Genomic DNA, 23,319 nt, shown 5'->3' with positions numbered 1-23,319 from the left:
CAGTGATTTTCACCTAATCTCTTAGAAGGATCTGGATCTTGAGACACATCTCATGACCACAGGTGATCTGTGGAACACAGGCAGACCAGTAAATCCTGCTTTTTGGCTCATCTTTCTTCACCATCACAAAAAGGAGCAAACCATGCCGCCATATTTTCAGAACCACTCTTCAGTTAATTCCGAGTGGATCTTAAAGTGTTTATGATCAGAAGGGATTAACAGCTTGGCAAGAAAGTTCTGGGGTCTCCTCCATGTCCCTCTAAAGAAAGATCCAAACAAATGAATGGTGAATGGGCAACCCTGGTGAAGTCCAAGAAATGCATGATGATTCCAAAAGAGCTGAAACCTTGTTGACCAAGAGATGAACTACTGAAGAATGATGTGTCTCTCAGGTTCTGCGTGAGGTCTTTCTTGTTTTTTGACCTGTTTCCTACAGACATGACGTTTAGAGGGTGTACATACGTTTTGGGCTAGAAGCTTCTTGTTTTATCCTGAACTTGATCAACTGGATGTGATGCTGTCATATGCTACGCTTTCACCTCACAGGATTCTATGAAAACATTGGTAGAAAAAAGCCAAAGTCCAAAGAGAAACACTGAAAAGGCTTTTACAGAAAACCTGAAGAAGCTTTGATCCAGATGAAATAATGAATAAATGCAAGTTCAGATCTCCAAGAGTCTGGAGATCTGAACTTCATGCTAAGATCACAGTTTTGATCCCTTTTGTCATTGAACACTACGTATGAGCTTATGTCTGCTCTACACTGGCCTCTGCTGGATATTTGCTGTCTCTACATCCCCCTACCGCATATAGAGATGAGTCTCTAGAGCTGCATTCATCTCTACTTGAAGGGTTCCTCAGGGAGGTGGCTGGAGGTGCTCTGCTGCTTAGGATTTCCTTCATGACATGTTCTATTGTGTCAACGTTATTTGAAACAGTTGGCGATGCTAAATAAATTAGCTCCAGTTCAGTCTGACTCAGAAGAAGAAGAGGAGGAGGTTGGATTATGCAGTGGCTCAAGTGAAACTGTTTGAGAGAGATAAATGAAAGTGAGGAGGAGATGCTCTGAGGATATGTTAGACTGCCGGAAACAGGCCCGGATCGACTGCTGAATTTCTGACATGCTCCTCAGGTAATGACTTTATTTTTAAGTCGGTGTTTTGGTTTTCTGCTGTTTTTGTAGGTGACTGCATGCAGAAGATGCTTACTGAATTATGCGTGGAGCCTGTCTTCCATCATGAGCAGCTTCTGTGGAATAGGCGATATGCCTGTGTTATTCACGGTTGAAGTCAGAAGCTGCTTTATGAAGGCTACAACAGGCGCCTGTGGAGCCTGAGCTGCAAACTGAATTCATTATGTGGTCTTACAATGAGCCGAACAGGACATCTGTTCAGTTCCTGTTGGGATGATTGCACATCGGAACTTGTGATGAAAGATACATTTCCTCACTAGGAAACAGTTTTAACTTGAACTGATCACTGCAGCTGACCTGGATCATGGCTCGGAACATGTGGAGGACCTTTGCTTCCCGCCTGGACAACCAGGGTGAGATTGTTATTATTGTTATTATTAATATTATTGGTGCACGCCATATAATTTCGGCATTACTAATTGAGCCTAACCGGTCATGAAAAAGGGATTAGTTTGCCTTTTCAAAATAAAGTTTATTTTCAAAATAAAAGATTCAAGGATGTTTTCTTTTTCTTTGGCGTCCCCACGCAATACTTTAGGGGTTCTTCTTATCTTAAGTATTTAATCACATTGTTGACTGCGTGTTAACCTGCATATGACAAATAAACCATATCAATGCCATATCAGTGTTGTTTTGTGAGCAGTTCCAAAATGCACCGCTTTCTCAAGGTGATTAAAAACTGCGTGGGGACGCAAAAGGAAAAAAAAATCCCCCATGTTCCCTCGTGGGCTCCGTACTGCAATTTAACAAAGTTACTAAGAAAAAAAGACTATTAGCTTTTCAAAATAAAGCTCATTCATTCTCTTCAAAATAGAAGTATTAAATTTTTTTACATAAATAATTGCAAACTGCAGTTTTACTGATGGACACAAACCAGGCATAAAAAATATTCTGTTAGTCTTTCAAAATGAAACATATAGATACTTTTCTAAATAAAAGCTTTGCTTATTCATGGTTGATGGTTTTCTTCCAAAGATTACAGATTTCTAATTACATTTAAACACCAAACCTGATGTCAAACCAGACAACAGCATTATTTTATGAGCACTGTGCCTGTGATGTTTGTTCCACTCAGACACAAGCAGCAGAAAGGATTAAATTACCTTAAAATTGTTAACATTAAAACTCTGAAGGTTTAATGAAGTCTTTGCACACCAATCTGTCCAGGCTGGACTAAAGATCTGTTGGGGGTTTGGTCATTTTTGGAATAATAAAACTCAGCAAATATATTTCCAAGTTGTTTTAGGGGTCTCCTACCATTTCTTTATTTTATCTTATTAATAAAAATCTTTCATCATCAGGTTATTTTGGTTTATTTGGCTTTGATCATTCACTCAGCTCCTTTGAATAATGGGATGGATTCACTTTCTGCCAAAGGAAGTGACCAGAAAGCACCAGGAAGTGATGGTTTGGCTTTGAAGATAACTTGTGCAGATGGACACCAGTGATGAGGGATGAAACTGACTGATCTGCAGGCAGCACACCCCCCCCTTAATGGCTACCACAGGGCGATGGTGATGGAATCATAAGTGGAGGGATGTTGACACAGAGGCAGTTTTTTAAGGATCTGACCATCAGAGGACGCCCATTAGACAGTATTAGCAGCACTTAGCAGAGTGTGAAGCTGCCCTCTGGTTCCAACATCAAGCAGAAGAAACCTGAAAAAAGCTTGTGCAACTGTAAGGAAAATGCATCTGATTGGGGGAAATGTACTAAAAAAAAAATCAAATAACAAAAATGTAATAAAAAGCTGCAAAATGCAGCTAATAAAAGAGGATCAAAATGCTGTAATCCACGGTGAAGACAGTTATCAATAACTGAGGAAAATATGGAACAGAAGTGACTTTCTAATCTTGGACGTTCCTTTGGAACTGATGACAAGACAAAAGCTGGTAATGGAGGCTGCAGAGAGACCGACAGCAGCACTGAAAGGAGCAGCAGGAAGTTCTAACAAGTTCTGGTTATGTTCTACATGTGACAATGATCTCCTGTGTTCTCCATATGTGAAGGTGTTTGGGTCTGAGGAAACCAAAGTGCAACTTTTAGATACACTTTCAAAAGAACACCATACCTACATTGAAACATGGTGGCGGTAGCATCATGCTGTGTGGCTACTGTTGGGACCCACAGCCATGGTTACAACATGAAAGGCCAGTACAGACTTTCTGGAACTTTCAAAATAAATTGCATTAACCTACTTCAGGCACAGCCAGGAAACGGGGTAACTGCAGACTTCCTGTGATGTCACTGTCCAAATAAAAGCACCGCTCTTGCTACATCCTGTCTCTTCCATGCCGGTGATCATCGGGACAGGAAAGACGGCACGCTATTGTCTCTTTGTTGGCAAGCAGACATAACTCTTCAACTGGATCCAAGAGTGTCATACGATCATCGATCATATGCACTGAATTAAGTACTGATGAAATACTGTTGAAAGGGGTAAATTAAGGTATAAGCCTGGCTTGACTTTTCTCTCTGAGATTTACAGAGATTAACTGTTTCTAGAGAGTTCCCAGCACGACGCCGAGTGGAGCAGTTTCCCGGTCTGAAAGAAGGACAACAGGAGCCGCATCACCGTGGTTACGGTAACATGCAGTTTGGTGGCCCGACAGAACGAGCCACTCCCCACAGCTAAGGAGGTTAGCTATAGCTAACCGTTTGTTGACTGCGGACATTTCTTCAAACTTCGCCCCCCTGGACAGCTTTTCCTCAGCACGGTTCAGAGGTTAGGCCTGGGCAGAGAGATTTAGATTGAAATGATCTAAACGTTTTTCATTTTATGAAGTTTGGTTTTGTTTGTGTTGAACTCCGCTATCTTGGTGCTAGCAGGCTATCTTGGTGCTAGCAGGCTATCTTGGTGCTAGCAGGCTATCTTGGTGCTAGCAGGCTATCTTGGTGCTAGCAGGCTATCTTGGTGCTAGCAGGCTATCTTGGTGCTAGCAGGCTATCTTTGTGCTAGCAGGCTATCTTGGTGCTAGCAGACTATCTTGGTGCTAGCCAGCTATTTTGGTGCTAGCAGGCTATCTTGGTGCTAGCCGGCTATCTTGGTGCTAGCCGGCTATCTTGGTGCTAGCCGGCTATCTTGGTGCTAGCCGGCTATCTTGGTGCTAGCCGGCTATCTTGGTGCTAGCAGGCTATCTTGGTGCTAGCAGGCTATCTTGGTGCTAGCAGACTATCTGCAGTGCTTAGTTTTGTGTTCTGTGTGTGTTTTTAAAGTTAAGACAAACTTTATTTAAAAGGTGATTTTAAACAGAAGATTGATCATAACGCGCCGTCTGCGCTTATGCATTTTAACCCTTTTAATGACGGTATTTTTAAAGGTGTGTATTTGAATCTGGTGCTAAGCTAACAGCTTTTTGTTAGCTTCAACTGCTAACAGGTAAGGACACGTGCTTGCTGCTAAATAATATTTACCCAGAAAGATTTAGTTTTCAATCCAGTAAATAATGTGTCCCTAACATCATTTTACTAAATCTGATAACTAAGTAACACAATTAGGCCCCATTTCTCCAGAAAGATTTGGCTCTTTTCCAAAATATTTCCCTAAATATTTTACAATTTCCTTAATATTTATTTAAGTATTATTTTAATAAATAAAGGCAGCTAATGAGACACCGTTGAGAATTAGTCATCTAGAAGGTTGGTTTTATTCAGCAGATCATTATTTAAACATTATTTTATTAAAATAATATTTTATCTGATCTTACATTGTGATTGGTTGTCTAAATGTTGCTGATTATTGTCTAAGTTAGTTCCAAGACTAACTTAACTTCATTTCCAGATTCTTCAAGATAATCCTTGGTTCTCAAACATAAACATTGCATGGTAATGTTGCATCACTCTTTTTGTCATAATTATCAATCATCTTTAATCAACTTGTTTATATTGTACATAGTCCATTAGTCTTCATTATTCTTTAATTCTGCTTGGTAGTTTAGTTGGATTGTTTTAGCAAAGTAAAGAGTTTGTTGATTGAAATATGTTTGACTTTGAGTTGACTTATTTTTGTTAATAAATTCTTGTATTTTAAGAAATTGTGTGAATTTATTCCATGTATGTGCAGAGTTTATGCTGTTCAATAATGTCAGAGCTCGTCTCACACCTTTCTATTCTGTCCTAATACCATCGCCTTACTGGGCTGGTATTCACAGGACAACCCTTAACAGACCCAAATATTATTTGATAAAATATTAAGGTATTAATATTAAATAATATATTCAGATTCATAGTCACAACACTACTCTGTTCAGATGGAACTGATGTTTTTATCAAGGTGAATGAAATTAAAAGCAGTTCTTTGTTCCAACCTTCAGGTGTTTGCCAGAAAGGTGAAGTTGAAGAGATTTTTCACTTCAGCTTCACATTGAGCCCAGGCACACATCCAGACCAAATAAAGAAGGAATTCATGAGAGGAAAATTAAAGGTTTAGAATGGCCTAGCCAAAGTCCAGAGCTAAATCTGATAGAGAATCTCTGGGGTCACATGAAGAGGGTCCTGGACATAGCATTATAAGAAGAGTCAACGCAGAGACTGAAAGCTTCAATAGAATCAAAATCTGTTCAAATGAGGTATGAGTTTAGGATGTAGCACAATTTTACAACCAGATTAAAGCAACATTTTTAAGGTTTTGCATTTTGCCTGAACAGCCGTGCTTCATTCTGATAAATGATGATCTTTTTCTGGAAGAGGAAGAGGAGGGGGAGTCCAGTTTTGTCATGATGCAGAGGTAATCTAAAAAAGGAAAGTGAAAGTGTTTTGGAGGATAGAGGAACCAGAGGAGCAGGAGGAGTAGATGCTCATCAACTGATCTCTGCATCCACCACCTGTTTGGCCAAACCTGGATCATGGTTCTGGATCTGTGGAGAATCTTTGTCCCTTGCAACTGTGTGCTGAACAAGGGGGGTGAGCGAAGCTTTTTACCTTTTAATGTCGTCGCTGCAGAGCCAGTTTATCTGTCAGACTAAACAAACGGAGAGCCAGCAGTCTGAAGGTGGTCTCAGATGGACCTCTATGGTCTCATTCAGCTTCCCTTCTGGGTTTTTTAAGCGGCCTTTATGCCTCAAACACACATTAGGATCGGAAATTATATTTTTGCATGCATCACAGTTGGTGCAGAAAAGGATGCTGAAGTGCAGACTCCTCCTCACCCCTCCCTCGCTGCCTCTGACCCCGCCCTATCCGCCGTCCCGTCCGTCAGATAACGGGTCCGCTCGGAGCGATGAGAGGAGGTATGACGGAGCTGCGTCAAACTTTGATGGATTTTAGGTTCTGGTTCTGATTGTGTGTTTCTCGGATGTGAATGTGCTTATCTGTGAGAGGATGATGAAGGTGAGGCTGTCCTAACTTCATGGACATGTTTTAATCAGACGGTTACTACCAGAACCAGATGGACCCGTTTTCCAGGCCTCAAATGCGTCATTGAAAGATGTGAACTGTTCCCAGACTGGTTCCGGACGGGTTCTAGGCTGTAACCCTCAGACGCTGGTGCTGTTTTCTGAGACTTATTCTCGCACTCTCCGCTGTATTTATGCGCTTTATTTATTTGAATTTAACTAAATGGGACCGAAGTTTGATTTGGATCAGAGCTGAAATATTTAGCTGGAATTCCGCGTGAAAAGTTCATTAAAATGATTTTAAATAAAGAGGAAAAAAGTCATTTCTACAGAGCAGGAAATTAAATGTGTTTATTCTGATTGATTAAAAAAAAACTATTAACCGATACATTATTAAAATAAATCAAATGAAATTAATTTATATTCAGTTACAAAATATAGATTTATTTTAAAATGTTTTTGGTGATTTTTGTCGTTTTCCAAAGATCTAAACATAAGCATCATTGGAATAAATAGTTAGAATAATTAATAATTAAAGAAATTCATAATTAAAAATAAAATATGCAATAAATATATGTATTAAATTGAATTAAAACCAAGCCAGCAGATGTTATGTTACTATATTTAGAGATTTCTATTTAATTATTTGTTTTTCTTTTCAGAAGTTCATAATTACTAAACAAAATGTATTTAATTTAATTTTAAACCCTAATGTTTTCTGCTCTTCTGTGTTTTCATTTATTTTTAGAGATATTGTTGGTCTTATTATGTCCCTGGAGAGTTGAGACAATCTGTGAGGAAAGACTCTGAGTTTCTCTCCCTGCTTTCATCCAGAAACATTTCCGGTTGAGTTTTTTGACCGCATCATTCTCACATCTCCATCACCGCTGCCACGTCATCGTAGAATGAGAGCTTAGGTTGGGACTCCTGGAGGAGACTCGTTTTGTCACTGACAGCAGATCCTATAGAGTCCGTTTGTTAGGATTTAACATTTTAAGACAGAAACGTTTGTTCTTCTAAACTTCATATTCATTGACACCTTCCATGGTTTAAACCATTTATGAGTCAGAGTGAGAAACGTGTTTCCATATTTTAACACGGCTTTATTGATGTGTAGCAGGAAGCGCCGAGGAGAACCCTGGAGGAACCCGGAGGAGGCTTCCTAAGCTGAAGATCCCTGCAAAGATCTGGAACAACCGCAAAGTGAAGAACCAGTATGAAGGTCAGCTGATCCTGCATGTCCTAAAAGATGAAGCTATGTTGGGTTTCTCTTCTGGAACCAGTGTTGCGACTGTTGTAACCACAGGTTTCCTTCCAGCTGAGCAAACCGGTGATAACATGACAAAAAGCTGCAGCCTGATTATATATGTGTGTTACCGTGTTGTGCTTCTTGTAGAGCATGAGTTGGAAGGTGAGCAGCAGGATGAGCAACAGCACGAGGAGCAGCTGAACATGGTCACCAGGAAGCTCATCCTCAGGGAGGATGAACTCTTCAGCCAAGACTCCCACAGCAAGGAAGAAGAAGACCGGCTGCAGAAAGACTATGAATCTCTTAGCATCCAGATCTGGATGGCTGTTAACAACACCTTCACCCCCTCGTCTCTTAATGACAAACACTTGGAGGTCCTGAGGAATGCTGTGGACTCCATCCAGCAGCAGGAGATGCAGGACCAGCGCTGGAGGGACTGTTCAAAGGACAAGGTTCCGGTGTGGCGTCCTCAGAGGTGGCTGAGTACTCACAACAAGCTGCTGCAGACGATGGTGGAGTCCAGACTGACAGAGGCTACAAAGGATGACTCAGATGAAGCCAAACAGCTGTCTTCAGCCGTGAAGAAGCAGGTGAGTTAGACATCTAAAGAACAGACCTGAAGGAGGTCTAAAACAGATCTGAATTCATGTTGGCCAGGTTTCATCATCTTTATTCATTTTCATCCTGAGTAAAGGGAGCATTAAACCTCGTTATGAAAGCTGTCGGATGGATGAATGGATGAATGGATGGATGGAAGGATGGATGGGTGGATGGATGGATGGGTGGATGGATGGATGGATGGATGGGGGGATGGGTGGGTGGATGGATTTGGATGGATGAATGGATGGATGGATGGATGGATGGATTTGGATGGATGAATGGATGGATGGATGGGTGGATGGATGGGTGGGTGGATGGATTTGGATGGATGAATGGATGGATGGATGGATGAATGGATGGTTGGATGGATGGATGGGTGGGTGGATGGATGAATGGATGGATGGATGGGTGGGTGGATGGATGAATGGATGGATGGATGGGTGGATGGATGGATGGATGGATAAATGGATGGGTGGGTGGATGGATGGATGGGTGGATGGATGGATGGATGGATGAATAGATGGATGGGTGGGTGGATGGGTGGATGAATGGATGGATGGATGGATGGATGGATAAATGGATGGGTGGGTGGATGGATGGATGGGTGGATGGATGGATGGATGGATGGATGGATAGACGGATGGATGGATGGATGGATGAGCAGCATTTCTAGCAGAGCTTTTCATCATTTCTGCTTCCAGCCAGTCAACCAGTTGACATTAACTGATTTAAGCTCACAAACATTTCTTTACCTGAACATAGAATGACATCGCTGACAGTCCCAGCAACATTATATTCCAGTTTATTCATTGCTGACTGCTGTGTGGATCTCTGGTAACATTTAATTCTGAAAAATGTAAGCTAGTAATCACTTTATATGTAACTGAGTAATTAATTTGACCCTTCTTTGGATTTTGAACTCAGTGGGCCCCTGATTCACTGATTGCTTCTCTCTTTGTCCTGTTTTATCTCCTCTCCTCCTGGTCAGGTGTGCCAAATGGGGAAGCGTTTGAAGGAGGACCTCCTGACGGTGGTGAGGACGGTGAAGGACTGTTACCCTACGAAGATGGACATCCTGAATGTCTATGGTGGACTCTACCATCAGACCTTCTCTGATCGGTTGGCCAGCCTGACGTCCTCTGGGCTGGAGGTAGATGACTACAGCTACGTGCTGTTTTGGGTCAACCACTACTATCCCGAGTGAGTTTCTACTGCAGCACCAACCCCCACAGCTGTTGCTAAGCTACCATGTGTTGAATTAAGCTGTAGTTTTCAGTCAGTTCCAGATAAATTAAGTCAGTTATTCTTTATTTTTATTTTCTGATTTTATTTCCCTCTGCACTGTTTGACTATTCATTTGGTTTCATTGGGTTTTTGAAAACAATTCTCTTAATATTGTGGCTGAATTTTCTTTCTTCTGTTCCATTTATCTGGCCTTTAACTCTAACCAGCTTTTTTGCCCCTGTTGAAGAAGAAGCATCCCCACATCATGATGCTGCCTCCACCCTGCTTCACTGTGGGGACATTTATTCTGGTAGTCTGGCTCAGTTATCAGTGTCCAATAAGATAAAAAGCTACACTGCACATGGAAATAGAAAGAAAGGCACAGCATTTATTTAGAAAGCGTTGTGTTCTAGATCATGTGCTTTTTTGTTCGCTGGCTAGTATCAGAGTTCCATCTTTAAATAACACAGCTGTCCTTTTGTTAGTCCTTGGCTCTTCCAGGGTGTATAATCTCAGTTGGTTTCAAACTTCCTCACTTCTGTGTGTGCCCTCCCCTCCCTCTGAGTTTACATTTGTTCTCCTTCCTGCCCCACTCTTTGTGGGCACAGACTTCCTGCTTCACAGCCAGGTTGTTGTTCTGTTTTAAGTGAACAAATTTATTAACTTCCTTTTCTTTTCCTCACGAAGGTTCTCTGTGTTTAGATCTTTTGTACAAATAAATTTTAAAATTTTGATCAAAATCAGTTCAAGCCCCAATTCCCAGCAAATGTCACTATAAGGACCTTTATCGGACAAACAGAACCAATTAATGTCCAGTTATTCAGAATCCAGTTTATCCCAGAATCCATATTCAGTTCAAATCCAGTATTTGGAACAATGTCCAACCATAAAGTGAGATTCAATTCAATACAATTCAGTTTATGTATATAGCGCCAATTAACAACACATGTCGTCTCAAGGTTCTTCACAACAGTCAGGTTCATACATTCCAATTAATCGTAACCATTGAACAGTTCAGTCAGATTCAGTTATTTATTCAAATTGGATAAAAAGTTTTTCTATCTAAGGAAACCCAGCAGATTGCATCCAGTCAGTGACTTGCAGCATTCACTTCAGCTCTAACTATATATGATCCAATTCAAACCTTAATTCAATTCAATTCAATTCAAAGATACTTTATTGGTCCCCGAGGGGAAATTAGAATTCCAGTACAACCCATCCAAACATACATCATGACACAAGACAAGGAGAGACGGGTCACCGAGGCTTTGCTGCCCACTCACAGGCGCTGCCCTTGTTAGATGAGAAAAGAGACCACATTAGAAAAGTAGAGGGAAAAAAAATCATATTTCACACTTTATCTTTAGCAGGATACAGTTTGAGATTGTAAAAAACCTCAGAACAAAGAAGCAACAAGTTGACAAAACAACATCATGCCGGGAACGATGAAGGTGGTGTGGGGGGTGCATATGTTTATCTTGAGCATGTGTGTGTGTGCAAGTAAGTCCATGAATCACTGTCACAGAGGCCATTATCCTTGATGGTACGTTGAAATATTCATCAACCGGCCGCAAAGTTCTGAGCAGGTCCACAGATGTCCTCAGGGAAGAGAGGGAGCAGAGCGTCATATTTACTTAACTTCCAGGAGAAGTTGAAGATAACCAGCCATCAAGGCCATGCAGGGGAACCAGATTCAGAAAAACAACAATTATTTGGGTTAAACTGACTCTTAATTTTCCATCAGCCTTGAGAGTCTCGCTGGTGCTTCTCAAAGGCGAATCCAAACAGCCAAATTCCTGGTCCTTTCTGCCAGATCCGAGCGAACAACTTTCTCCAAGATTTATCCCATTTCACCCCTGAGTCCAGGAACCGCAACCTGCCTGCGATCCTGTGTAAGGATCACATCCAGTCTGCGATTCAGCTCACGTAACATCTCAGTCTGAGTGTTGATCGCTCTGAAGATCCCATCATACATGCCAAGGCAGCCTTCACAATGGCCAGAACAGCTGCTGACATTCTCCGAATTCCTCGATATGCCAGGTAACCGCTGACTCCAAAAAGCAGAAATCCTGATATCAAACATCCAATTATTTACACATCTTCAACATCCTCGACTGACATTATCAACAGACATACAATCCTCCACTTCTGCCAGAAGTCCATCGTGTATCCAGAGAAAAACGTCCCGTCTGGACAAGTTGGGCTGTCCTTCACCCTGTCTTCTCCTCGAGAAAATTTAATCAATTGCATTGAGAGACCAGCTGACCAAATCCATAACTCAGAATTTTGGGAGATATGCAAAAAGAGGCTCCAAAAAAAGACAAGACACAGAGCTGAAGCAGGGCAGATATGGGAGGAGTGCGGGAGACAGAGAAAAAGCATCCTCCTCCACCGAGAGCAGAAAGAAAAAGAGACAATACAGATTCAGATGATTATGTTAGTCCAGTTGATGAAAAGGTGTCAATCTAAAGCAAACCCAGACGGGGTCTTTGACACTGAGGTGATCCCTCATTCTAAGCAAGTAAGCATGCAGCAGCAGTAGAAAGGACTGACTCCCTTTTAACTTGGTGAAGCCTCCAGTACAACTGCTCTGAATAAGCAGCCATTAAGAGGATGGGAAAGAGACACAGAACAAAAATACTGGGACAGGGGTACTTTCCAAGGAAAGAAAAACAAAGAAAGTACACATTGTTAAGGGCAACAATACAGAGAAACAGCAAAACTGAATGTAGGTTTTTTGGCAAAAAACAAGAGAGAGAGTACACAAAGTTAACGGTATCTATAGCCCTGTGGTTGCCTTTATTCAGGGAAAAAGACACAGCTAAACACCGGAGCACTGAGCAAGGAAAACTTTCTATGGAAAAAGTAAAGAAAAAAGTTAGGGGCAGCAGTAATTAATGACAAAATACAGGAGCACTGGGTCAGGCCTACCTTCTATAGAGAGGAAAGAATGTTTTTAGCAGAATTAACAGCATTGAATGGACACATGGAGAGTAGCAGGAGAAAAAAGACGAGTGAGGCAGTAACCACAAAATAAATCCACCCTGAATGTGGTGCTGAAAATATTGTGCAGAACTTTGATTTTTGTTCCTGTGAGTTTGTTGTGTGTCCCTGCAGTGAAATACTGAAACACGAAGAACTGGACGGGCAGATAAAGACGGCCTGTTTGGGTTCTCTGCTGCTGCAGGACAATCTGAAGCGGCTGGAGGAACAATACCTGAGTCACAGAGAGGTGAATGTGTCAGCACAGGGTTGTATCAAGATGTCTGAAGGAACCTGTTCCCTCCGTCTGCTTACTGAGCTGTTGTTTTAGGATAAAGTGAAGCAGTGGCTGAACACGGTTCTGAAGAAGGAGGAAGAGAGCTGGCTGAGCGGAAACACCCCTGAACTCATTGACAGTTATTTCTTCAGTCCGCTGGCCATCGATGTCATACAGGTAAGTGTGTAAGAACAGGTAACCACAGTGTTGAGCTTTATTAGGGCTCCTTCTGATGAAGGTTCCTTGCTGTCCTGCTGGGCTTCTTTCTTCAGGTGGTTAACAGCTCCCTGACTGAGTTCAACTATGCAATCAAAGACCAGAGCAAGGCTCAGAGGCTCACAGTTCATCTGGAGAACTTTCTCAGCAGGTAAACCACACCCCCTAATGCTTAAGAACCAATCAGGTTACAGTTGTAAGGTATCGCTAAGAAGTAATGATTCTTCACTCTTTCCTTATTACTTTATACAAAATTGAAAGCAGTTTCTTGGATGTTTTTTAGGTGTAGTGTTCTACAAGGCTCTGTTCTTGAGGAACTGATGTTTTAATTTACTTAAATGCCCTCATGAATCTTCAGCCACTGAAGAAGATGAACTTCTACAATTCAAAAGTGCATCATTAGTTGTAGATACAAAAAACAGTTTTCTCTGTCATAAAACATAACTGGTGGGAAAATATTTGGAGAACTTTTCTCAGATGTTTGTTTTTTAGAAAACCCAATAGATTAAATTAAGAATGGAAACTTTTTCATTTTGCAGCTCATTACTTTATATATTCAGCTTCATGTTGACTGAGACAACATCTTTTTCTTCAGGAAGGGCACAAACTAATGAAATGTTAAAATACAAAAGAATCAACACAAACATTTGGAAAATTGATCAAATATTGATCAAATATAAACTGACATTAAGAGTAAATGTTGGATAGCAGAAAAAATGGCACTAGTGGCTTTTATTGACAATAGTCAGACAGGAAATGGGTAGAAGACACACAGCAAAGGTCCCAAGGTCAGGAATCGAACCCTGAGCGGCTGCATTGAGAAAAAGCCACACGCTGCCCCAGAAGAAGAAGGAAATGATTATGATCTGTACTTGTGTTATTCTGTTTTATCAACATGCATTTTTGTGCATGCATGATGTCTTCATGTCTTCATGAGGCTGTGTTTGTGTTTCAGCTACAGGAGGAGTGTGGAGGACTTGGTGAAAGCAAACCCCAGTAACCTGCATTCAGTGATAAAAGCTCAGCTGGTCTGTGAGCAGCAGCTCAGGTGAGCTCACATCTGCATCACTACAAGAACCGGGGAAAACCGATCCTGATTAACGCCTCGTTATGTGATATTCTGCTGCAAAGCATTTTGGGATGCATTACAGCTAAGCTGAGTTTCTCCTGTCCTCAGAGATTACATAACTGGTCAAACTGGAGGTCTGTCTGAAGAGCAGAGGGGTCGCTGTCTGGATACTCTGACTGCTCTCAGGGATTGTGGGTACCAGTGTTTTACTTGCCCTCTTCATGGCAAGATTAAGGTGAATACTTTCTATTTTTATAGAGCATCATGAGGCAGTGGTACACATCCATATACTGGTAAAGGCAACTAGTAGAATTACTGCAGGTGAATAATATGACAGAGTATCTGGAACAATAAACAAAATAAAATCATGTTTAAACCTTGAGAAGCCGCAGCCTGAAAGGAAGCAGTTTTATTAGAACGGGTCTTATGAAGTGATTCGTTCAGAGAGTCAAACAGCACTCTGACTCTTTGTCTGGTCGCAGTGCTAAAAAATAATCCTGGCTCTATTCTTGTTATTATTTAAACTGTTCTATCTCAGTAAGTGTTTCTGTTTGCAAACTGAGCTGTAATTCTTCTAAATTAGTTGAATATCTTTTCCGCTTCAGGCTTTCTCGTGGTCTGATTTAAGTTAAACCGAAGAAGCAAGGCAAACCAGTCGGTTGGCTCCCATGGGTTCTTATTTGTTATATATGATGTTTAGGTCTATTTAGGTCCACTCTGGACGTCCCCCTGGGTGGACGGCTCGCTTGCCGTTGTCGACCCGCTGCTGAACTTTCTGAAGCAACAACTGGATGACTTATCTGACCTAAAACCAGCCTGCAAACAGGTGAGACACCACCGTTACCTGCATCTACCTGTCCGTACACCTGTTCACCTGCCTGACCCGTGCGTACCTCTGTAGGTTCTGGTCTGCAAACTCCATCAAAACGTGGTGGTTCAGTATGTGAAGAAGACGATGAAGACCAGAATGAAGAATAGACAGCAGCAGGTGGCTGGATCTCAGCGCATGGTTGAAGATGCCAAAAAGATTGGGAGCTTCTTTGAAGAGGAGGTGAGCCGTGTGCATGACAACACACATGAGCATGACAACACACATGAGCATGACAACACACATGAGCATGACAACACACATGAGCATGACAACACACATGAGCATGACAACACACATGAGCATGGCAACACAAGTGTGCACTTAAGCATGGAAATGTCAGTTGTTTCTCATGCTTAAATATTAAGGTGCATTTAAAGAATATTTAGTACTTCAGCCGTAATGAGGATCAGAGGTACAGGATGTTGTTACAGTTGTAGTACTGTAGGTTTGAGGCACAGCAGCGGTATTGATAATGATGTACTATTCTGCAGGCGATTTAACATGAATACATTCGTACTCGTACTCGTCGTCTTCCGCTTCATCCGGGACCGGGTCGCGGGGGCAGCAGACTCAGCAGAGACGCCCAGAAGTCCCTCTCCCCAGACACCTCCTCCAGCTCCTCCGGGGGAAGCCCAAGGCGTTCCCAGGCCAGCCGAGAGACATAGTCCCTCCAGCGTGTCCTGGGCCGTCCCCTGGGCCTCCTCCCGGTGGGACGTGCCTGGAACACCTCACCAGGGAGGCGTCCAGGTGGCATCCTAACCAGATGCCCGAGCCACCTCAACTGGCTCCTCTCGATGTGGAGGAGTAGTGGCTCTACTCCAAGCCCCTCCCGGATGGCCGAGCTCCCCACCCTATCTCTAAGGGAGTGCCCGGCCCCCGGCCCTTGGCTGCGTCTAGAAATTCTGTCCATAAAAGTTATGAACAGGACCGGTGACAAAGGGCAGCCCTGCTGGAGTCCAACACTTCAGCCTGGGTGATGAAAGAGTCCAACCAAGAGTCCCCAGCCTCTGTTTCCACCAGGGAATGCGTGATGGCAGGATTGAGGAGATCCTCGTAGTACTCCTTCCACCGCCCGATAATGTCCTCAGTCGAGGTTAGCAGCCCCCCCCCCCCCGCCCGCGACAGGCACAGACCTTACGGCCGCAGCTACAGGCGGCAGCATCGACAATAGATGCGGAGAACATGGTCCACTCGGACTCTATGTCTCCAACATCCCTTGGAATCTGGTCAAAGCTCTCCCGGAGGTGAGAGTTGAATACATCCCTGGCCGAGGGCTCTGCCAGACGTTCCCAGCAGACCCTCACTATGCGCTTGGGCCTGCCAAGTCTGTTCGGCTTTCTCCTCCTCCAGCGGATCCAACTCACCACCAGGTGATGATCAGTGGACAGCTCAGCCCCTCTCTTCACCCGAGTGTCCAAAACATGCGGCCGAAGGTCTGATGATACGACAACAAAGTCGATCATCGACCTCCTGCCTAGGGTGTCCTGGTGCCAAGTGCACTGATGGACACCCTTATGTTTGAACATGGTGTTCGTTATGGACAATCCGTGACTAGCACAGAAGTCCAATAACAAAACTCAGATCGGGGAGGCCATTCCTCCCGATCACGCCTCTCACTGTCGTTCCCCACGTGGGCGTTGAAGTCCCCCAGCAGAATAATGGAGTCCCCGGGAGGGGCACTATCCAGCACCCCCGACAGGGACGCCAAGAAGGCAGGGTACTCTGCACTACCACTCGGCCCGTAGGCTGAAATGATAGTCAGAGACCTCTCCCCAACCCGAAGGCGCAGGGATGCGACCCTCTCATCCACTGGGGTAAACCCCAACACGAGACAGCTGAGCTGGGGGGCAACAAGCAAACCCACCCCAGCCCGCCGCCTCTCCCCGTGGGCCACTCCAGAGTAGAAGAGAGTCCAGCCCCTCTCAAGGAGATGGGTTCCAGAGCTGTGCGTGGAGGCGAGCCCGACTATTTCTAGTCGATATCTCTCGACCTCCTGCACAAGCTCAGACTCCTTCCCCCCCAGCGAGGTGACATTCCACGTCCCTAGAGCCAGCCTAAGCATCCGGGGATCGGGCCGCCAAGGTCTCCACCTTCGTCTGCCACCCAATCCTCTTTGCACTGGTCCCTCACGGTTCCCCCTGCAGGTGGTGGGCCCACTGGGGGATGGTCTCGCGTCTCTCGTTTGGGCTTGGCCCGGCCGGGTCCCGCGAGGAGCAACCCGGCCACCAGGTGCTCTCCGACGAGTCCCGACCCCAGGCCTGGCTCCAGGGTGGGACCCCGGCTCCGCCGTACCGGGCGACGTCACGTGCCTTGATTTTGTAGTCCCGTCATGAGGGATTCTTGAACATGAACATGAATACAACTTTCTACATTATGACATATTTGATCCCTTTTTCTAGACATTTTCACGCATTTGTGGATTTCTGTGATTTTTATTGTCATTGTATTATAACACAAATATCAGTAGCTACTCAGTAGGTAAGCTTATCATGAGTTTAAAATCTATCCACGTGTCACCAGTAATTTGCTTGTCTTAGTAATATTTCTGTGTGTAAGTCGTTTTTTTTGTAATATTTCTATGTATAGTTAGTAGGATTTTGTTATCTCAGTAGTATTTTCGTATTTCAGGGCTGCAGCGAGACCTCGTGGCTCTCTGAGATGCTCTGCGGCATCGCTGAGATCCTCCGTCTGCAGGATCCTGCCAGCATTCACCTCGAGGTTGTAAATCTGGCCCTAAAGTTCCCAGATTTCAGGTAACGCAGTCTGTTTGACCCTCTGAAACACAGCAGAGTAGGTTTAGTGCTGCAAGCCTGGGGAAGTGCACACATACAGATCCACAGACATGTTTCCTAGCCCCCAGATCTCTGAGATGCTTCATGGTGCTGTGCTGTTTCCCAGTGAACCCTCCTACTGCTGAGGCTCCTCCCTGCCCTTGGTCTGCAGACCCTGAATTGCAGCTGCTGAGTCACTCTTCATTCATCTCAAACCACAAAAGAGCTGCTTGTCTACAGTCACAAGTTGTTTACTGGGCCTCCAGACTGAGAAGAAAAGAAACACCAAGAAACTCACAGGATAGTTTATATTAGCATATCATCAGAGCCTGATCTGTCCTGACGTGACATGAAGTAACTGCATTTGTATTATAAAGGTTTTTAAGGGTTCTCTTGAAGAACAACAGTTTTCTGTCTCAGATTGCATATTTTGGAAATTATTAACTTTTTACTTTTGGATAAGAAATTACTCTGACTCCAACCACATACTGTAGATAAAGTCTGTTGGGTAAATGTACTCACTTGATCAAACTTAGCAATGAATAGTTTTTGAGAAGCATAGAGTCATACTGAGGTCAAAGGAATCAGAAGCAAATTAATTTGTTTCTTAGAGCTATATTTACTTAAAAAGAGTATTTGTGGCCTGCAGTTGTCAAAAAGTTGCCCGGGTGGGCAGGATTGGTTGTTTTCTGTCTCAATCGAACTCGCAGACAATAAAGTGGGTCAGAGGTGCTGAAATCTTTGTCTTCTCACGTTAGCAATGGTACCTCAAGAGAAAAGCTGTAACATCATCACTTTGCATCAAATCGCCTCTCATGCAGGAAAACTGCAGAGAATATTGCAGCTGCATGAAGCTAGCCAGCAAGCGCCAGAACCGTCTAATCCCAGGCTGGGCACGAAAAACATTGTGTTACCACCAGTGCAGAGCTTGATTAGCATTGATAGTGAGGAATATGCCTTGTGACAAGAAGGGCCAAGATTAGAACATTGAAAAGTCGGAACTGTGATCAGGAAGGTCCGAGATGTTAACTCCAGCGAAAACCTTATTGTGAAATTTAAAAAGTTATCTTCTGGTTCCTGACCAGAGTACCGGTTCTAAATCGACTTCCCACAGGCCCAGGCTGTTTAACCTATTAGGAATTTCTAATCTGCTGCCTTTTAACCTGTAGTCCTAAACCAGGTTATGGACCCTAATCTGTTTACAGTCTGGATATTTCCATTCCCCTGCAGGGAGGAAAAAAAACTCAAAGTGTCTGCAACAAGCAGGGGTTTTTCCTCATTCCTTGAAAGGGGTAACAACGTTCACATAACAGGGCCTGGTTAATCCCTCCCTCTCCTAGGGCCTGACCCTAATATCGCTTTACAATCTAAAACCAAACAAATAAGCTTATCTGCTTAGCAACAGAGTCCCAGACAGTTTGTCCTGTTGTAATATCAATGCTTGGGGTCCCAGGAGGATGTCAGTGGAGGGGCTGTGTTATTCTGTGGCAGGAACAGCAGGGAGCCCTAAACACCACAATACACAGAGAACATCTTCTTCCCTACCCGTGAAACTCAGCTGCTCCTCACGTGCGCAGCATGTCCTACAACAACAAATGAAATGCAATAAAAATAAGGAAAACAACATTTCCAAATCTCCACTTATGCCATAATCCGCAGCGTGATGCAGCCACCACCGCCCTGTTCTCACAAAGCTGGTGGAGGAACAGAAGCCCAGAAACTGTGAGCTGAAAGCAAGACAGGAATGGGTCACCATGAGTCAGAACTTGGTCCAGGAGTTCTGGAGCAACACTGCCGATAGAGAATCTTTGCATATATTTGATAGGTTTACTGAAAAAAGCTTTTGAAATGTATAAAAATGTTATGTTTTCTTTAACATGTTGAAAGCATTTTATTTCAACTCAAGAGACTGAATTATTACTATTAATAAATCAGCTGGTGGCAGAACAGCTCCAAGGTGGCGCATTGATCCATTTTCCCAGGTCCCATGTAATTGGACCATCTCCAGGTTCAGGTAACACACCTGACACATGAAGCCAAGCTTACAGGTGAACATGCGTTGGAGACAGCAGGGTGCGGCTCGGTTCAGGTGGAATGGGTGTGTCACGTCAGAGGAAAAGTACTGAGAGGAGTCAGGCCGAAGGGGAGACGTAGTGTCATTACTGAGGAAACCCCTCCCTGCTGGACTGGGTTTGTTGACTGGGTTTGATGCATCCTGTTTATTGACTCATCAGACAGCGAAGGCTCTAGTTTCCATCTCATTAAATGCTTCTGAGTCATAAACAACTGAACTTTCAGTGTATAGATGTATCCATATATCCTTTATTAAAGCTTCACTGTGGGTCAAAGCCCGCTGAGAGTTTTCCAGATGACACCAGACCTTCTGGTTGCATCCAAACCGCCGTTAGAAATACGATGTAACACAGCAGGGAGGCAGCGGAGCAACAGTGACCAAAGTCTTTCCACATGTTTCATTATGAGTTTCTGCTTGATGTGGGAGCGCTCACGAGAGCTATGGAGTAACATAGATCTAGAAAAACTAGATGATTACCAGTTATTGGTCTTAAAGCTATTTGTATTCATTGTTTTCGCTAATCTTAACCATTTTAACACCTATTTACTCTGATCCAAATGATCCATACAGGCTCAAATATATTCATACAGCCTCACTAATGTTTGCGAGCAGCACCTGATTTCTGATCATTTTTCAGATCTGATAGTTTATTTAAATTAGTTTGGTTTCCTGGCACAGACTTGGCTTTTAAGCAGAATCCACAAACTTTCTACAAGGTTGAGGTTGAAGGTCATTTGTGTAACTTAATATAAGGCTGAAATATTGGTTCTAAAACCAGTTTGGACGTTTGTTTTGGATCACTGGGACAAACGATTAAGTTCAAATTGTAACCATCTTGTTGTGGATTTGAGATTAACTCAAAAAGCTTAAAGGTTATACTCCTGCTTCTCTATTGAATCTACCCCACAACATGATGCTGCCACCACCATGCTTGGCAGTTGGTACAGTTATTAGCTTTGAAAGCCTCACCCTGACTCCAAACTTCTTGTCGTTGTGTCTAACAGCTAAATTTAGTCTTGTTTGGCATCTAACTTTTCTCTAGGAAACATTTGGCTTGTCCATGAGAACAGCTGCAGATTCCAGTCCAGCTTGCAGGTGCTGATTTGGTAGCTGAAGCTTCTTTTCTTGGTCAGAACCCTTTTAGTCTATGGTGATGTCAAACTGGTGTTCCATCAGTTTCCAGTTAATGATGGCTCCAGATCATCCTAACCAATATCCTTTTGACAGGGACAGTTTAGGTCTTCTTCCAGACCATAGTAAAGTTGTGACACATCTGAATAACTTATACTTCAGCACCATTGTTTGAAATGATGATCTTGGAATCTGCATTTGTTTAGAAATGGCTACAGAAACTTGTGTAAATCCATGATTCTCCTTGTAGATCTTCTCTACGTTCCTTGGACCTTCCAGTTGTTCTGAGTGTGGTCCATCCAGTGACTACCACCTACCATCTGTAGTCAGTCATGATCACTGTCCTAAATTTAGAATGACATTGGTCTTGTTAACGTAAAACATTCTAGAAATCTTCAGAACAATTTACTCCATGATTTAGGTGAATTCATGTATACATTTGAGCCTTTATCTTTTGGTCTGACCCTCAGTAAGGGAATATCACAGCAGCAGTTGGCTGTTTGTGCTTCTGCAACACCTTTGTGATAGAAGGGCAATGAAAATTCTCTTCAAGAAAAACATCAAGGACCAACAGAAGTTCAACAGAAAGTGGAACTTCAGTCTGTCTTCTGATTGTTTATGGAGACTATCTCAAGCAGTCATTGGATGAGAGACCAGGTGCACCTTGGACAGTTCACCGGTCCATCACAGGGAATCTTACTGTTGCAGATGACTCGCATTAACCTGCTGCCAGTGTAAACAAGCTCTGCACTGGTGGAAACATTAATATGTAGCACCTTCCCCAAATCTTCTTACAGATTGCTGGTCTCTCTTAGATGTTCTGAAGCCTTCTTGGCCTCCCTGTTTAAAGTTCTTGATGATACAGAAACCAGCTCTTTTACCTGCAATATTCTGTTAAACTAACTTGCTGCAAGGGAGGCCATTTTGATGCAAAGTAATGGATGCTGCTGCTTCTCCTTGGGGGTAACTACTCCTAACACAAGAACCTGTGACTTCAGCACATCTGCCCCTCTGTTAGAGCATCAGTCTGCTGATTAGCCTGCTGGGGTGATTTCATACTGACATGGCGTTTGCTGAAAATTTAAGTGTTTCTCAAAAAATACTGTGAAAAAAATAAAGTAAATTTGAAATATTATCTCTGATTGATTAATTATCTGTTGTGTATTCTCTCCTCAGTGGCGCTCACGTCTCTGCGTTGCTGTCTCTGAAATTCGGCCTATCAGCTCTGGACGTTCGATCCATCAGAGCCAGCGTAGAGGAGAACCGCCCCCTTGATGTGTCAGCCAATCAGAGCCCTCTGTTCTTCTCCCGGGTTAAACTCAAATGGATCGATAAGAAGATCAACCAAATGTGGACCAAGAGTTAAAATAGTGTAGCTTGTTGTTAATGTTGCATGTTAACAGAACATTAATCCTTAAATGTAAACGCTTAGCTCATTGTTGCAAGTGATCATCCTACAGCCAACATGTGTATGTGGCCATATGGTCTTTTGCTTTGGCTGGATGGATTCCAAAATAGAGTTCTTTATGGGCTCACTTGGGTTGTCTTAATAGACCCCATGAGGGAAAGCCAAAATAGGCTCCCTGTGTAGAAATATGTTACAATGACATAAACATCATGACCCATATGGGCTTCATTTATTACCCATTGCTCTCCATAGAGCCTATTAAGGAAATGAAAATGGAACCACATTAGGGAACCACATGTATGCTGAAACCTGTTTCTCACCCACATACATGTTGAAAACAGACAAAAAAAGATCCAGATCCATCTGGTGTTCATCAGGGCTCAGTGCTGGATGCCCTTCAGTTCTGCTTGTATTAACACATTTAAAAATCATTAGAAATTGTTACATATTTTAGCTAATTCTACCACAAGACTGACTTTAAATGTATTCAGCTTCCTACTGCATTAACAATACTCTAAAGTAACAAATTATATAAGCTGTGGAGTCTGTGCAATAAAGCTCATATCTGTGCAGAGTGCTTTAAATGTCTGTTTATAGAAAGACAGATTTATCCGTTACCATACTCATTTCAATGAATGTATTTATTCATTAGAGCCTCTGCAGGTTTGCAATTATTTCATCCTTTTTTGACTCATTTCCAAACACAAAGACTCAGTAGACATCCTGCAAACTCACTGTGAGACGTGTCACTAAATGCTGCTGTGCAGAAGAGCTTCACAGCCTGGTCTTAAATCAGAATGTAAAACCGTAACAAAACCTTAATTGTGTGCATATGTTTTTTCCTCCACTGCCATCCCTGCTAAAAAAATATTCATCTTTTATTGCAGCATCATAATCTAGCTCTGAAAATCTTAGATTTAGA

At 43.0% G+C, this 23,319-nt stretch overlaps 1 protein-coding gene across 9 annotated transcripts; it reads left to right on the top strand.

The window, feature by feature from the left end:
- The first annotated feature begins 843 nt into the window (after positions 1 to 843).
- Positions 844 to 22,969, top strand: tnfaip2a (tumor necrosis factor, alpha-induced protein 2a). Of its 9 annotated transcripts, none has more exons than XM_047387568.1 (14): positions 844 to 1,132; positions 1,485 to 1,545; positions 7,646 to 7,747; positions 7,922 to 8,364; positions 9,363 to 9,574; positions 12,716 to 12,830; positions 12,912 to 13,034; positions 13,130 to 13,224; positions 14,029 to 14,121; positions 14,251 to 14,377; positions 14,843 to 14,968; positions 15,044 to 15,193; positions 17,642 to 17,766; positions 22,166 to 22,969. In XM_047387568.1, exons 2-14 carry the CDS (start codon positions 1,497 to 1,499, stop codon positions 22,353 to 22,355), a joined length of 1,950 nt encoding a protein of 649 aa, XP_047243524.1. In that variant the 5' UTR covers positions 844 to 1,132; positions 1,485 to 1,496; the 3' UTR covers positions 22,356 to 22,969. The 9 variants fall into 9 exon arrangements, with proteins under 9 accessions (XP_047243524.1, XP_047243521.1, XP_047243523.1 ...); XM_047387565.1 differs by having other exon boundaries at positions 7,643 to 7,747; XM_047387567.1 differs by having other exon boundaries at positions 1,453 to 1,545.
- Positions 22,970 to 23,319: the final 350 nt, after the last annotated feature.

Source organism: Girardinichthys multiradiatus, chromosome 15 (assembly GCF_021462225.1).
Source record: "Girardinichthys multiradiatus isolate DD_20200921_A chromosome 15, DD_fGirMul_XY1, whole genome shotgun sequence".
In the NCBI taxonomy this organism is placed as follows: Eukaryota; Metazoa; Chordata; class Actinopteri; order Cyprinodontiformes; family Goodeidae; genus Girardinichthys; species Girardinichthys multiradiatus.
Note: the sequence above shows the minus strand (reverse complement) of the source record. Positions and strands in the feature narration are given on the sequence as shown.